General features: G+C 46.4%; 2 protein-coding genes across 2 annotated transcripts; one reads left to right on the forward strand and one right to left on the reverse strand.

Moving 5' to 3' along the window:
• Positions 1-8,842, forward strand: serinc1 (serine incorporator 1). Its single transcript, XM_084483630.1, has 10 exons — positions 1-133; positions 2,575-2,736; positions 3,678-3,871; positions 4,155-4,234; positions 4,676-4,813; positions 5,304-5,473; positions 5,657-5,747; positions 5,889-6,033; positions 6,294-6,524; positions 7,624-8,842. The coding sequence occupies exons 1-10, from the start codon at positions 95-97 to the stop codon at positions 7,760-7,762; spliced, it is 1,389 nt and encodes a 462-aa protein (XP_084339756.1). The 5' UTR covers positions 1-94; the 3' UTR covers positions 7,763-8,842.
• Positions 8,843-10,464: 1,622 nt separating this feature from the next.
• Positions 10,465-16,648, reverse strand: hsf2 (heat shock transcription factor 2). The gene is made up of 12 exons (XM_084483601.1): positions 16,489-16,648; positions 15,665-15,773; positions 15,313-15,440; positions 14,183-14,307; positions 13,901-13,976; positions 13,744-13,805; positions 13,591-13,654; positions 12,967-13,064; positions 12,418-12,708; positions 11,759-11,861; positions 11,183-11,249; positions 10,465-10,805 (listed from the first exon to the last, which is right to left on the reverse strand). The coding sequence occupies exons 1-12, from the start codon at positions 16,579-16,581 to the stop codon at positions 10,534-10,536; spliced, it is 1,488 nt and encodes a 495-aa protein (XP_084339727.1). The 5' UTR covers positions 16,582-16,648; the 3' UTR covers positions 10,465-10,533.
• Between the last annotated feature and the right edge of the window lie 280 nt (positions 16,649-16,928).

The following is a 16,928-nucleotide window of genomic DNA, read 5'->3' on the forward strand; positions in this document are numbered from 1 at the left end:
GCTTATAACCGGAAGAGGGCAGAATCGGTAAACAGATCGAGGTTATTGTCGTCCTCCATCTTCAGAATCGGTAGAGAATCATCCAGAGGCCATCATGGGAGCGGTTCTTGGGCTGTGCTCCATGGCGAGCTGGGTGAGTAATGAACTGAACCAACCGTCACATGGAGCACACGTAGAGTTAGGCTGAAGAGATGCTGTGGTTGAACAGAACGAGCGATGTAGTGGAGCGGAGTACCGCACCGAGTCATCCGCCACCAGACAGCAGACCCGCCGGACCGCGGCGGGGGGGTCCGAGCCCGGGTGGATCGCTGTGGGTGGATCTAGACCCGGTTGGATCGCTGTGGGGGCATCTGGGCCCGGGCGGATCAGGGCCCGGGCGGATCCGGGCCCGGGTGGATCGCTGTGGGTGATTGCGCAGTGCTCAAAGTCTAAGCTCATCGGACCTTTAAACGGATCAGTAACCATTTAATGTGTAATAAATGGATGTGCAGAGGCTACAATGGCCCACTGTGAGATATCGGTGTGTGTCCCTGGGATTTCAATCAAACCCAATAAAACCATGTCTTATGATAAACTTAATTAAAAAAATGTTTGTTGGTGATGATTATAGCCGAGATGTTGTTATTGTCGTCGGCTTTTGGAGGTGTTGCACAACTAGTGTCTCGGATATGAACGTGTTGTGTATCATGACCAGCAGCTGCGACTATCTGTACACATTGCGTAATATAAGACTGCGTAAACAGATCCATGTCGTGGATCACATGGAAAATGGTTGTGAATAACATGGACCATATCGCGAATAACATGGACCAACATAGCCATGTCGCGAATAACATGGACGACCATATCCATCTCGTGAATAACATGGGACCACCATATCCATATCGTGAATAACATGGACCATAACCATGTCTGTATAACATGGACCATAACCATGTCGTGAATAACGTTTGAGGTCCTTTTAGATTCTCGCTGGGGAGACCCAAAATATGCGTCGTATTGGTGCCACCCGTGTCAGTTGGAGGAATTGCGGTTGGATGCTTTTGCAGGATTTTCTCACTCGATAGAAGCATAGGCCTACCCTTTAAGTCCCCCAATTCCACCTTTTATTAGCCACACACTGTTTCTCTTCTATTATTTTCAACCTCGACCATACATGAATGGCTGCACCTCTTTCCAACCACTTGACACTTATAATGCGAAAATCCGGTAGACAAAGGCATTGGGTGGGTACAACCACCCAAACGAGGTCTACAACCTAAACAACACAATAGGTGTTTGGATGTTTTTTATGAAGGATCCTTTCCAAATTTAGATTTTAGCTATACGTTTTGTTATCCAAGATAATCCTGAAAAATGTATTCTGCTTTAAAGGTTTATGAAGCGTGAAGTCATCAATAAAGTAAAAAGGAAGACTAAACAGAATTCTTGATCCTTGCGAACTAGAGACCTTGGCGAATTCTCCATCTCGAGATCCACTATTGAGATTTTAGATGGAATCCTGCGCTCCTCCTATCCAATAATCATATCTGATAATCAGACTTTTCTTATGAAATGCACAGGATTCTTTAAATCTCCTAAAGGGCATGTCACCATTTTGACTATTTAAAAAATGGTCAAAACAGGCAAGCTGTTTTTACACACCTTAAGGCACAAGTTTATATCTCCATCTCACTGGAAATGGGAAACTGTAAACAATTGTTTCGCAAGATAATATTGTCAAACCAACATCACATGGTGCGCTTCATTACCCTTTTTAATTAGGCTCATTTAGTTATAGGAAATGCAAACAAATAATAAAGGATCAAGCTGTTGAGAACTCTAGCATACTCTTCGTGCATGGCGATCCGTCTCATAGATGAGAAAGCATAGTATACTGTGTTTACTTTGTATAGGAATATATTCCTTCAGTTTGAGGGACAACTTGTGGTTCCGAACAGAACCAGGGCAGACTTCACCGCTGCCCGCTTGGAGGTGGGTGGTGGTCCGTCTGGGGCGCGGTATGGTGCAGCGCCTTTAAACTAGCAGTAGAAACTCTTTCCATCAGAAGAAATATGTGGTCCGTGGGTCACCAGAAAATGTTGTTGACAGTACATCATCAAACAGCGGCGTTATTCATTCTTCACAAAGACGTTGCTTCAAACTAAATGCAAGCTGCGTGGTTTAAAGGGTGGCAGTGTCCATATATATATATATATATATATATATAATCACCATGGCAACGATAGACAATGATGGGATAACTAACAAACTAAGCATCATATACATTATATCGATTTTGAAAATGAAATGCAAATTTCTCTTAATTTGATCAAAACTCATTTTAATGCCGAAACTATCATAAAATGTGGCATTTCCCACTAAAAAGAGAATAAAACAAATGTCAAATATTATGTTTTGGCAGACAGAACTTTACATATTGCTGTTTCTCCAACCAGTTGATTGGGTTGATTGGGTGCTGTACCAGTGACCATGGGTCGTGGTTGATCATGTTGACAGAGGCCTCCCTCCACAGCCTTATTGACCGGTGGCGGTGTGTGTGTGTGTGTGTGTGTGTGTGTGTGTGTGTTCCAGATCCCCTGTCTGTGTGGCAGCGCGCCCTGCCTGCTGTGTCGCTGCTGTCCGAGTGGGAACAACTCCACCGTCACCCGACTGATCTACGCCTTCTTCCTGATGCTGGGCGTGGCCGTGTCCTGCATCATGCTGATGCCCGGCATGGAGTCACACCTCAACAACGTAAGGCCAGGAGCTCCCTCTACCTCTGACTAGGATGGTTGGATTTAGACTTTTCTATAACTTAATACCTGTTACTATCCTGGACTTTCTGACCCCCAGCTATAGAGAGATGTATATTAAATGTCTTACATTTTCTCAAACAAAGGGGCGAACATTTAAACACTATTACATAGACACAGTACACAATACATAATTACATAACACGAGACGACTGAATCCATGCAGGCACTTACAAGTGGCTCGTGGGTCCATTGGTTACCTATGGACTGAGTGGAGGGCAGACAGTCTGCTGACACTGAGGAGGGGGAGGGTCCAGTCTGGGATTAATAAAGTACATCTCATCTCGGCTCGGCATTACCCGCAGTACTCTGCTTTCAGCAGCAAACACCAATCTGCCTGCAAGGCAACTCAGCCTCTACTCAACAGCAGTAGTTATAATACATATAGTAGTAATGATTCACAGAGCAGTAGTTATAATACATATAGTAGTAATGATTCACAGAGCAGTAGTTATAATACATATAGTAGTAAATATTCACAGAGCAGTATTTATAATACACATAGTTGTAATGATTCACAGAGCAGTAGAATTAATACACAGGGCAGCAGATATAATGCATAGCTGTAGTTATAATACAGAGCAGGAGTTCTGATAACTAAAGTAGTAGTAATAATAGGTAGAGCAGTCTTTATAATACATAGAGTAGTAGCTAGTTGTGATAAATATAGTAGTGTGTAAGAATAAACCGAGCAGTAGCAGTGGAATCGGCACTGAGTAGGCACGCATTAGCCAGTATCAGTGTCACCTCTTCAAGCAGAGTATTTCTTCTGTCTACTAATTGTAAACCAGTTCCTGGTTCCTTTGCTGTTTTGCGTGATAAGTGCTCTATCGGTACAGTTGGATTGATCAGCCTTCCTGCCCCCCCCCCCACTCCCTACAGATCCCCGGCTTCTGCGAAGGAGGGATGGGGTCGTCGCTGCCCGGGGTGAAGGGCCAGGTGAACTGTGACGTGCTGGTGGGCTACAAGGCGGTGTACCGCACCTGCTTCGGCATGGCCATGTTCTTCCTGCTCTTCTCTCTGCTCATGATCAAGGTCCGCAGCAGCCAGGACCCGCGGGCCTCGCTGCACAACGGGTACGCAGCATGGACCCCCAAAGGGCATCACTAAAGACCCCCGTGGGTCTCCAGCGCAGCATGGAGCCCTCAGGGCCATCACAACGCACACGTGTCTCCATGCTAGTACCTGACCTTGACCACACGAGCTGCCGTGGCCACGCCACTCTACTAAGTGGCCCGTTGTGTTTCCTAGGGAGCGGTCTTTTAATGCACATATGCATTCATGCTCAATATAGAAAACCTGTTTCAACACAAAAAGATCAACAGTGTTTAAATCTTCCACTCTACTGCCCCTCTCCAGGTTCTGGTTCTTTAAGTTTGCGGCGGTCGTTGCCATCACCGTCGGAGCCTTCTACATCCCAGAGGGATCCTTCACTACTGGTAACCATTACTATTATGGGTCTTTACTGGGAAACTATTTTTTTTTTTTGCAGTTTTTCAACACCTTGAAAACACAACATTTACTCTTCTTTAATTGTCATGGAGAGTTTTCCGAAAACACATCTCCTCTCCTCCGCCTAGTCGTCATCCAAACAAGGTGCAAGGTGTGATCGCACCTTTACATTACCTTGATTCATTGACACTAGAGAGTGATTCATCAACGATTGAATGTGTTGGAATACATCTACGCCAGCGGAGCTGTAGTCTGGAACCGCACCACATTCACCAATCAGTGGTCTGCAACATAAGCACGGACATCTTACCTTTACTCTGAGCAGCGTGTTCCTTAAAGGGCTCTGGAGCCATGTCCAGGCCCCAGGCAGACCCCTGGGTCCGGGTTGGGACCCTGGTGTGTTTGTAAACCCTCTTCCCCCCCCACAGTGTGGTTCTACGTGGGCATGGCCGGGGCCTTCTGCTTCATCCTCATCCAGCTGGTGCTGCTCATCGACTTTGCCCACTCCTGGAATGAGTCCTGGGTGGAGAAGATGGAGGAGGGCAACTCACGCTGTTGGTATGCAGGTAAGCTGAGCTGACACACTAACCCTAATCCCATACACAGAAGATAACCCTCTGCAGTTCTTTAACAATGCCAGCATTTATCTTCCTGTTTACAATGCAACCATGAATGTTTTTATCTAATAGATGGCAACACAAACCTAGCAGAGTGTAATCGTAGTCTCAACCATTTAGCAGTAGCTTTTATCCAAAGCAACTTCCGTAGAGTTAGACCGAAAGAAATCGTAGACAGAGGCGGAGATGCTTCAAATAAGGTTAAGTGCTACACAGCAAAGTTTAAAACAGAGGGGAGTGGCCGTAGTAATCCGAACACAAGGCTGTTTTATTGTATTACTTGATGGAGGCTGTACAAACAGTTACAGAAGTAGTAGTAGTGGTAGTATTAGAAGTAGTGGTGGTAGTAGTAGTATTAGTGGTAGTGGTGGTAGTAGCAGTTATTAGTAGTAGTAGCCAAATCCATATCCAAAGTGTGACGGTCTCTGTCTACCTGCAGCGCTGCTGTCCGCCACCACCCTGAACTACCTGGTGTCGCTGGTGTCCGTGGTGGTCTTCTACGTGTACTACACCCACCCGGAGGGCTGCACCGAGAACAAGGTCTTCATCAGCATCAACATGCTGCTGTGCCTGGGCGCCTCGGTGGTGTCGGTGCTTCCTCAGATCCAGGTGAGCCTCCAGCTGCTCCTCTCTCTGCCACAGGGATCCACCTCCCCCCCCACAGCAGCTCTGGTCTCCTGGTCCTCTCTCTCTCTCGGCTGTAGCTGCAGCCCACCGGCTCTACAAACACCCAGCAGTGGGATTCACAGCACCTCACGGTACCATATTACATTGTTCTATGTGTTGCTGCAGGAGTCCCAGCCACGGTCAGGCCTGCTGCAGTCGTCTCTGGTCACCCTCTACACCATGTACCTCACCTGGTCTGCCATGACCAATGAGCCCGGTAAGTCACCCCTGAAATCAGGGAGCATTTGAGGACAAGGCTGTGTATTTGTTTAGCTGACCCCCAACCCAGGCTCTGGGTGGGGGGTCTCTGCTGCTGCTGCTGCTGCTGCGGTGGGCTTCACTGAAGGTGTCTTCACAGACAGGAACTGCAACCCCAGCCTCCTGGGGATCATCGGTCTGAACAGCACGGCCCCGGCGGGGCAGGACCACGAGGCGGTGCAGTGGTGGGACGCCCAGGGCATCGTGGGGCTGCTCCTCTTCCTCATGTGTGTCCTCTACTCCAGGTGAGCCGACTCCTCCTTTTGTGTGGTTTGGATCTTTTCATTTGGGTTCTTCGTTGGGTAGTATAGTCAATTAATTAAAATTAAATTACTAAGTTTATTCTACACTGTAAGTTGTGTGAAAGAGTTGTGCTTTTAAAATGATTGAAGCTGCTGTTAGGAAGGCTAAAGGTTCCTACCTGCTCCACGCCTATATCTAAAACCCTTTGGCTAGAGGCGTCTGCTAAACCAGTAGTAACCTGATGTCCTCTTCTTTGCTCTAGCATCCGCAACTCGTCCACCTCGCAGGTGAACAAGCTGACCCTGGCCGGCGACGAGTCGGCTCTGATGGAGGACGGGCCCCACGCCGACAGCTTCCAGGAGGGCAGCAGCGACGGGCAGTCCCGGGCCACGGACAACGAGAAGGACGGCGTCACCTACTCCTACTCCTTCTTCCACTTCATGCTGTTCCTGGCCTCGCTGTACATCATGATGACCCTCACCAACTGGTACAGGTGAGGTCTGCTCTCCCTCCTCCTCAGAGGCTCAGGAGTGATGGGTAACGGCCGTGTGTTTATAGCCTCGTACTTTAGGTTTGTGTCGGTTTGTTTAGATTTCTACGTGCAGATTTGATTTGAGCGGACCAAACAGCCGGTCCGAGACCCAGCCGGAGAGGTGGTCTTGGTTCGCTTCCAAACAAACCCTGGTGCGGTTCGCTTGAGATGTGAAAGCGACCGCACCTCGGTCCGATCCGGTTCTAACAATCGTACGCCTCTTTGGACGTAACCGGCTCCCGCTCGGCCGCGCGCATTACGGGAACGATTGTATGATTAGCGGTAACTCCAAGATTAGCAGAAAATTGTCGGACAGTCGGTTGAAAAATGAGTCGTGGCTCAACACGGAGCAAAGAGGAGACGTAATGTCTATTAGATATTTAGGCAGACGGACACATAAAAAGTATGCTGGAAAACACACATAAAAATGCAGACGTATTTAACACATTCAGCACCAGGATGAGGGAGAAGAAGTTCGACAGGTCCGCAGATCATGTATATCACGCACTTTTTTTTTTTCTTGCACGCTTTACCCCGCCCCAGACCTTTTTGTCCAATGATTGAACTATCTTTGCACACATGTGGGTTTGTTGACAAATTCTGGGACTGTTGCGAAAATTGCAATGTGAAAAGGAACCGCACCAAACCAAAAAAAATAAACACTATTTTGGTCCGGACCAAAGAGAGCGAACTAAAGGGACTAAAGAGAACTAAAGGGACTTTCCTGGTGTGACTACACCCCTAGATTCCCTTTCCACTCTGAGCTTGAGTTGAGAAGCTGTAGTGGCCTCCATTCCCCTCTGTGGAGGCTGTGTGTGTGAACACGTTGTGGAGGCTGTGTGTGTGTGAACACGTTGTGGAGGCTGTGTGTGTGTGAACACGTTGTGGAGGCTGTGTGTGTGTGAACACGTTGTGGAGGCTGTGTGTGTGTGAACACGTTGTGGAGGCTGTGTGTGTGTGAACACGTTGTGGAGGCTGTGTGTGTGAACACGTTGTGGAGGCTGTGTGTGTGTGAACACGTTGTGGAGGTGACTCATGTCCATCTGCTCTCCCTGTGCAGCCCGGAGGCCGACTACCAGACCATGACCAGCCGCTGGCCCGCCGTGTGGGTCAAGATGTGCTCCAGCTGGATCTGCATGGCCCTCTACGTGTGGACCCTGGTGGCGCCACTGGTCCTGGTCAACCGGGACTTTGACTGAGACGTCCTCCGTCGCCTTGGCACCGCCCGTCTCATGTGTTTTAATGTCGTTAACGTCAAGTGAACAAAGGTTAGGTTTGACAAACAGCTCTACACTAGACCACATTTCATTTTAATGATCTAAAGTAAATAAAAACATCTTGCTTGGGGAAGGTTTTCTGGATGTGATCAGATGATGGCTTCATTCCCCATGTACCCAGAGGGTATTTACTGATTAGAAAAGACTAAAGAAAATGGAAATTACAATGATTAAACAAAAGCCAATTTTAGCGTACCGTGATGGATGGATGGATTTGAGCCTCTAATGGTCAGGAAACTCACGTGATCTAGTGTAAAGTATAAATAAATGTTTTATTTCTTCAAGCCTATCTAGTTGTATGACGTATGGTGTTGGCTTAAGGCTCAAGTCTGCTTTAGTTTCATCCCTTTGTGCTCATTGCTGGAGGAAATCCTAAAGAAAGGTATATTTAAATCTTTCAAAGATTTTCTGCAGTGTTTTCTTGCTTCTAAACAGCCCGTAGCCTGTTGTGTATTGGTCAAAGTTGTGATTTCTCAGTAGCCTGATGTATTGGTGAGGCCGGCTGTTACCATTGTAAATACTTTCCCCCTTTTTGTTGGTTTTATTTCATGTCATTTTTTCCTTATTCTAGATAGAATATGGTTTTGTTTTAAAGTTGTTTGAATCTTGAAACTGATGAGCATCAACAATATTTTAGTAAAATAGGTTCAATTTGACGGCACGTTTATGTACTACATATTTACAAATATTTAAAAAATAGCATCACCTAATTCATCTGCACTAGATATGGAATTCATTGCTTGCAGTCGTGAGTATCATATAGCTGGGGAAATTAATGAATTAGTACAACACGATGTAGGATAATGCTCTGCATGATATAAACTTTATCAATGTTGCTGTGGCTATTTCATTATCCTGATTAAAAAAGAAACTTTTACAAAAAGTCAGACATTTGACGATCTTGTACTGGCAATTTGATTTGCACTGGACTTACAACTTGGCTTGTATTTATGTTATGTTAGGCGTTTAGTCACAATGTAATATATTAAAGTTTCCTCCACACTTTTCTTTGTTTTACTGCTCTTTTAAAATGGTTGTTTTGACATGGGTTCATTTTTGTGCTGAAATGTCCTCAGTGGACACTGAAAAGACATGTCAAGAACTCTTTCTCTCTTTATTGCAAGAACAGCAAAACTCAAATGATATAAAAAAAACAGCATAAAGATGCACTCGACTCTACTGCACGGAACAGCATAGTTAAACAACGGCACCACAGGCACTTCTATGTTTGACTTTTAAAGAGCGCTGTGAACGCCCCTAGACCTGTTTACAGATACACGCCCTGTGAACGCCGCAGAACAGCTCATTGCAACAAGAGAAACAGCAACCAGGGATTAATGAACCGTTTTAAATATAGGACGGACTGGGTACAAAAATATGTCTGGGACTCAAAATGCACTGGGGAGAAATAGGTTGTGACAGACTAAAGACATCCATAGGAAAACTGCAGCAGTAAGCAAAACACCTTCCAGAATTGAATAACCAAATAAGCTTATACTTGAAGTAAGCAGGTACCAGTATGCTGTTCTAAGGTCTCTCTGAAAGAAGTGGAAAAGACATTTGATTCATTGCTGAAGAGAACATTTGTTTCTCATTAAGAGTCAAAGCCACCTCTTTGCATGATTAGGATGATTATAATACAATTTAGTTTTAAAGAGTTGTAAACAGACAGCACTCTAATACAAAGTGGAAACAGTCCCATAACAAGTAACATGTCTGTACATATCGTAATCCTTTACCGTGGTAGTCATCTATTTTAATACAGTGTCATGGTTACCGAAATATGACCTTATAATTAAAAACCTTGTGCTTCACCAAGTAGCCAACTGAAATTAAAATAGGCATCACATTGGCATGCATTTCAATAATTGTGGAAAGGTTAGATATTTGTTTAAATATTGTTTTATAGTTTCCGTGGCCATGTGAAAGTCTGAACAACTCCCTAAAGAAAAAATGTGTCAAGAACAGTGCTCCAAACCAGCGTCTACACCGTTCATGTGGAAGTCTTTGGTGACATTTGCATTAGCACACTTCTTTGATGGATATGGTTTCCATTTGTACTGCGTTTACAGTAGACCCTTTACAGACAAAGACATGACACTAGACCAGGACCAGTGCTGGTCCCAGCAGACCACAGGGACCTGTCTTCACCATGAAAAATCAGCCTCGTTTCCACACGAAACGACTCACTTCAGAGTCACTTCTACATTTGCTCACAGCTCCAATTTCAACCGTTTGAAAACATTTAACCCGAAGACTCCAGGTTCCACTTCCATGCTGAGCGTGAGAGCGTCTAGCTAAGCGGACTGACTTTTTTTGTTCCACATTTAAGGAACACAACAATCAGAAAAAAAAAAAAAAAAACGAAAAGGAAGAACAATAAATATATTAAAATGAGTTTTCAAACGTTACCTGGAAGAGGCCGTCTCATGGCCATATTCTATTCTGATTGCCATGCCAACCGTTGGGACTGTGTCCTCAGCCCAGTGAACCAGACCTCATACCATAACGACGGACCTCAAACCGAAGCAGGAATGCCAGAACGTCCCCTGGGGACCAGAGACACGGGAGCCCCTATGGCTCTGTACTTCCTCCACCACGCGGTCGGTCGGGGGGGGGGGGGGGGGGCCCTCCTGGCGGAAGTGGTCCGGCCGTCAGCGGGCCCCGCGGGGTCCCCCGGGGGCCTCCTCCCGTCAGACGGCGTCCAGCAGGGGGCTGGCGGGGGGCAGTTCACACAGGTAGAACAGAGACGTCTGGCTGGCCTCCGCCTCCGTCAGGGGCTCCAGCCGGACCATGGCGCTGGAGGAGGGGGCCGGCGAGGCCTCCAGGATGTCTGTGGGGGGCTCGGCCTGGACGGAGGTCGGGGACGACTGGAAGCCCCCGCCCAGCTCCAGCTCGCTGCTGGAGCCGCAGCCGTCCAGGAAGGCCAGCAGAGGGGAGGAGGTGTACTGGATCAGCTGGTGGGCTGAGGCCACAGAGAGGGGGACCAGAGGTCAGCTCTGCTCATCTCTTTGTTGAGCGTCTTTGTTGTATACGGGGAATGGGTTAACCTAGCGTTTGTTAGTGTTTGGCACATCCCTACTGTACCGACTGCGATATATTGTTGTTTCTCCCTCTTCTGACAAATTGACTTATTGTAAGTGGCTTTGGATAAAAGCGTCTAAATACCCAAAATGTAAATGTAAATGTTGAGTATGATAAGCAGGAACACCATCAGAGTGGCTTGGATTCTCTTACACTTCCCCTGCAGTGTCTGCCAGCTTGATGTATTATTTCATTGTTTGAGTGGTTATTCAAGTCATTGCATTGTTTAGTCATCTTTTCTTGTTTTTTGAGACTCACCTGTACTGCTGAGCCCCTCTTTGCCTCTGTTCAGCTCTTCTGGGGGTTCTTTAACTGTCACAGTCTCCTAAAAACACCCAATCAAAACACCAGGTCGGGTTTATATACACAATACAAATTATTACAATTAATACATCTAATTTATAATAGTCACCAAAGCAGTTAAAAAAACAACCTATATGGAATGAACAAATGCTGGGATAAACCAAGACATCCTCACGACCTTGACCTGAACCCTAACACAACGAGGAGGACTCTTCCTCATGACCTGACCCCCAACACCAGAACAGAAGGACTCTTCCTCATGACCTTGAACCCTAACACCAGAACACAACAAGGACACACTGGCGCATTATGCTCTGATTTGCAGCAGTGTGAACCAATCACAAAGACCTCCAGGAGGTCACACATTCATTCCTCAGCGGCGCTGCCGTGTAAACACCTCGTATTTACGACACCGTCTGGTGTCGTCACCTCTGACATCTCTAAGCTCCGCCCAGGGGAGTGCACACCCCTACTAATCAGACAATGTTACAGCTATCACGTGTGAAGGGTGTGTGTGCATCATCGTATGACCTCCAGGGGGTCGGGGTCAATGCTGAAGTGCTTTCCGTAGAACATGGCTGTGAAGTCCTCCAGACTGCAGTCGATGCTGTCCAGGTAGTCCATGAGCTCCAGCCTGCAGACACAAACACAGTGATCACACTGACCTCTGTTTCCCATCCTCATGGCGCTGGGCCATGAGGATGGCGCCAATATATCTGGGCTCCGGCGGTCCTACTATGCTACAGCATACCTTCTGGGGGGAGAGGACACAGTGCCTGGGCCGAACAGAGGGGGTTACACCTCGTTTCATTACGGTGATCGCTACCCAAGAGGTTTAAATTAGTATTTTTAAAGTTGCCTTCACAGTGTTCATTTAAACCTCTACAGAAACCTTTCTAAGAACACCGCTGTGAGCTCGTCTGACCACCGGGAAAAGTCTACTAGTGCGGGCCGACTTTGTATTTGCTGTTGGCCAATCATAACAGATTCCTCCCTCTAACGTCATCATGACTGATATAAACAGATCTGAAGGAAGAGGAAGCGAAAAGCCCTTTTTACCAAGATTTGCTCCTCTGCAATCAGACTGAGTAGTCAGTCTGATCTGTCTGAGTACATACTCAGACAGAGTATTTATCCAAAGTGAGAGCAACACCCGTCCAATATCTATTCCAGTCCAAAGGCCAGCTTACTTCCCCAGCAGGTTGATGTTCTGTGAGACGGCCCCGCTCTCCTTCAGGATGGAGTCCATCATCTTCAGAGGGTCCTCCATGGACAGGCCCGGCGACGGCTTGTTGAGCTGGAGGGCACTGCTGCTGCTGGCCCAGCACCTCTGTCCCTCCTCCTCCTCCTCCTCCTCCTCCTCTTCCTCCTCCTCCACCCCTGAGGGCGGGGGCAGCTCCTCTCTGGAGCTGGTGCTCACCTCCGTCTCGGCGGGCAGGACGGTGCAGCAGTCAAAGTCCACCTCTACCGTGTTCCCATCGCTGCCAAGGAGAGAGTTGAACACCTCAATGATGGTGACTGTGGTTCCACAATGTAAACAGCATTACGGATTAGATTCTGAAGATTCTGACATTCAAATTAAAGTTGGACCAGAGACGTCCTCCTCAGTTCTGCGTTCGGCAATTAGTAGAATCAGAGGTTATATAAATGGTCCATCTCTTCCGTGGGGTTTACCCCAACACGTATGAAGCAGTACTGTTTGAACACAGGGGGTCAAACAGGACTTTGTATGAACGTACCCTTGCTCCAGGACTCTGGCGGGCCCCTCAGCCTCCTCATCCGTTACATCACAGATGATGACGTCTTCAGAGATCTCATTGAGGCTGTTGACCGGTGACTGCAACAGGATGGCAGTGGAGGTGAGCTAATTACAGTCCGTACATTAACTATCCGTAAACAATACTTTAAATAAATACCATGTAAGAAATAAAGATGTTCATGTAAACAAATCAGGATACACCCATAATCCCCACAATATGGCTTTCCTGGGGTCTAAGACCCAGGTGGGTCTAGACCCCGACCCTGCTGTGTATATGCTTGTGTTTCTCTCTCCCTCCTAATTCGATTGTTGGCAGGTGTGGGTGGGACCTCAGTATATAGAGCCTGCCCAGACAACAGACTCCTCCCTCCTGCCGGCATTTGATTTCCTTTGTTTGTAACACATGGACTGATGTTCACGTGACCTTTTTAGTTGGTTACATTTATACTGACTTGCACCACTTTTTATTATCTTTATTACAATGATATAATATAATATATATTATACAATGTATAATATATACACAGTTTCATTTGAATTAATGTAAAATTAGAATTATAGTATATGGAAACTAAGGTCTAGGTAGTGGGCATTTCACACTCACATTGTCATCAAAGATCTGATGGATGTATTTTGGCTTCTTTCCACTGGCGTTCATAAGGATTGGCCTTTTAAAATGAACAAGATGGGGGTTACAAATGACTGAGTGACATTAATGACTTGCAGAGATCTAGAAGGATGTCTACATGTATCTTACCTTTTGCGCTTTAAATTAATAATTCGGTTGTTCTGTACCAAAGTTACAATGAAATGTATCAACTGAAAGAAGAAAGTTATACCAGTTAGTCTTCTCCTCAATATTTTTGCTAAGGCATCTTCAAAATAATCCATTGCTACCGGTAGTTGAAACAAACCTTTTTGATCAGTTGTTGTTGGTGGACATGTTTCTGTCTTAGGTCAGAGATCTCCTGCCATAGTGCCTCATTCTCCCTGGATACCGAAGACAAACAACATTAAATAATTCTGTATACTTTTGAGTGTTCCTCAAGCATCTTACAATAAACTTTGTATCTAATATAAAACTAGCAATTATTACTTTTACTTTGATTTAGGATTAACAAATTGTTTCCCCAAGCAAAACACTATATTAACCAACTAATAAATGTACTCTTTGGTTAACAGGAAGACTTAAGCACCTTTTCAACGCAGACAGTCGGCTGTCCATAGTTTCTTGTTTGCCGTGGACATTCTGCACACTGGCCAGGATCTTGCTCAGATCCTCCTGTCTGATTTTACTCTCTTCTGGACGAGTGTTGGAAACCTGCCATTGACAAAATAATTAGAGCTGCAGTGCGTTAAATGTAGTAGCATCTAGTGGAAGGGAGTGTCTGAGAGGCTTCTTAGACGATAACCCTGAAACATACGTCTTTATTCATGTTTTCTGTAAATAAAAGTTTTATTTCAGTAACTGTGATAAAACGGCATAGATAAGTATGTTGACAATCATATAAAACATTAACATACAAAACAAACAAAAATACTGTCTCTGGTTGACTGACTCTTTCAAAGTCCCAATCTAGGGGCGTGTTCACACCAGGAAAGTCCTTTAGTTCGCTCTCTTTGGTCCGGACCAAAATACAATGTTTATTTTTTGGTTTGGTCCGGTTCCTTTTCAATTTTCACAGAATTTGAAGAATTTGAAAGATCGTGAAATAATTGGACAAAAGGGTCTGTGCGGGGTAAAGCGTTAAATAAAAAAAGGGGGGTAAGCGCCGGTGAAAGTAAACAATTATGGATATCCGGCGTGATATCCATTGATCTGCGGACCGGTCCAACTCCTTCTCCCTCATCCTGATGCGCAATGTGTTAAATGCATCGGCATTTTTATGTGTGTTTTCCAGCATACTTTTTGCGTGCTTTTGTCGGACCGTCGGGTGAAAATGAGTCGTGGCTCCACATGGAGCAAAGAGGAGACGGAACGTCTATTGCATATCGGACCCAAATATCCAATTGACATTCCATCTCCTCTTTGCGGGTGCCTGTTACGTCCAAAGAGGCGTATGATTTTTAGAACTGGATCGCTTTCACATCTGTAAATGTAAATGTAAACATCTCAAGCGAACCGCACCAGGGTTCGATTGGCAGCAAACCGAGACCACCTCTCCGGCTGGGTCGCGGTCCCTGTTTGGTCCGCACCAGAGTTCGATGGTTTGTATTCACACCAGCCCAAAAGGTCTGCACCAGCGTTTCTTTGGGTTTGGTTCGAACCAAACAAGGCAGGTGTGAATACGCCCTAGGAGGACGTTTAGATGGCACTGGCCCCCACCTTCCTCTTGATGTTCTCCAGCAGGTCGTCCTGTCCGTGTTTGAAGTAGGGGTGTTGGAACTCCACCGGTCCGTCTCTCTCCTGCTTCACCACGCCGGTGTCAATGTGCATGACTTTACGGAACCCGTCTGCAAACACAACATACCACCAGTGAACCACTGGGAGGAAACGACAAAGAACCCCCACACACACCCCAAGGAAATAATAGGTTTACAGGGGAGGTTTTAGTCTCAGATAGAAATTGCCCTGTTGCACCATGTTGGAATATTCTGTATTCCTGACTAAATCTTAGGAAGCCGTGTCTTCCATGTTTTGGTGTGGTGTGCGTGTGGTCAGGAGAAGCAGAACATACACATGTTGAGTTGTCTGATGAAGCTGGCCATGTTGTTGTGCTTGAAGAACCTTGGGAGGGTCTCTTTGGCGAAACGCTGCTCATCCAACACAAGGAAACTGTTACCCTCCTGTAAATGCAGACAACAAACAGCAAGCTAAAGAGATTGATCATATCTCACAAGTTATAGATGAATTTTAGACATGAAAAATGTGTAGAAATATTTATAGAAATATTTGGTGTTAACGGATAGACATCATAACTTGGGTCCTATGAGGGGGACAGAGGGACTGTGGGGGTCAGTATGGCCTATGGGGACAGTAACCAAGCTCTGTGGGGACAGTAACAGAGCACTGTGGGGGTCAGTAACAGGACAGTAACAGAGCCCTATGGGGACAGTAACAGAGCCCTATGGGGACAGTAACAGGACAGTAACAGAGCCCTATGGGGACAGGAACAGGACAGTAACAGAGCCCTATGGGGACAGTAACAGAGCGCCATGGGGTCACTGGTAACAGAGCCCTATTGGGTCAGCACAGAGCCCTATGGGGGCAGTAACAGGACAGTAACAGAGCCCTATTGGGTCAGTACAGAGCCCTATGGGGGCAGTAACAGGACAGTAACAGAGCCCTATCGGGTCAGTACAGAGCCCTATGGGGGCAGTCCTACTAGGTAGCCACCGGGTAGCTGCTACACCAGGACGGTAAGCTAACTAGCGCCACTAATCTCTTGGCTAATCACTGGATTCCTCCAATGGACACTGATTGTAACAGCGCTGTTCCTAACGGGGTGGTGATCTGAGGCTGTGTCCGCCTGCTGCGAACAGCCGTGGGGACAGTCGTCACCTGGCTCCAGCGGATCAGCCCGTCGCTGTCCTCGTCCTCCACCAGCGTCCACAGCTTGGTCAGGAAGGCGGGCACCGTGGCGTTGTTCTTCATGTTGCTGCAGTACAGAATGAACCTAGAAGAATGATGCGCAATGTTTTCTATGTTTCGCACGGGAGGAGGAAAAACAACTAAAGGAGGAAGTGCGATTCGACTTCCGGTTGGGAGCGGATTGGTCAGATGTGACGTGATGTCATGCCTTATAAAATCAGTAGGCGGCGCTAGAGAGTTGTGATTGCGGCGCTCCGGAGGGATGGATTGTTTACCAGGTGCTTATTAGAGTAGACGCAACAAATAATAGTACACACACTACAATATGATACGAATCACCCAATCAAATCACAAGCAGCAACAGTCATCATCATCACTCACATGAAAAATATGATTTCATAGTTCAGTTT

The sequence above is a fragment of the Micromesistius poutassou genome (assembly GCF_964030765.1).
Source record: "Micromesistius poutassou genome assembly, chromosome: 19".
Classification (NCBI taxonomy): domain Eukaryota; kingdom Metazoa; phylum Chordata; class Actinopteri; order Gadiformes; family Gadidae; genus Micromesistius; species Micromesistius poutassou.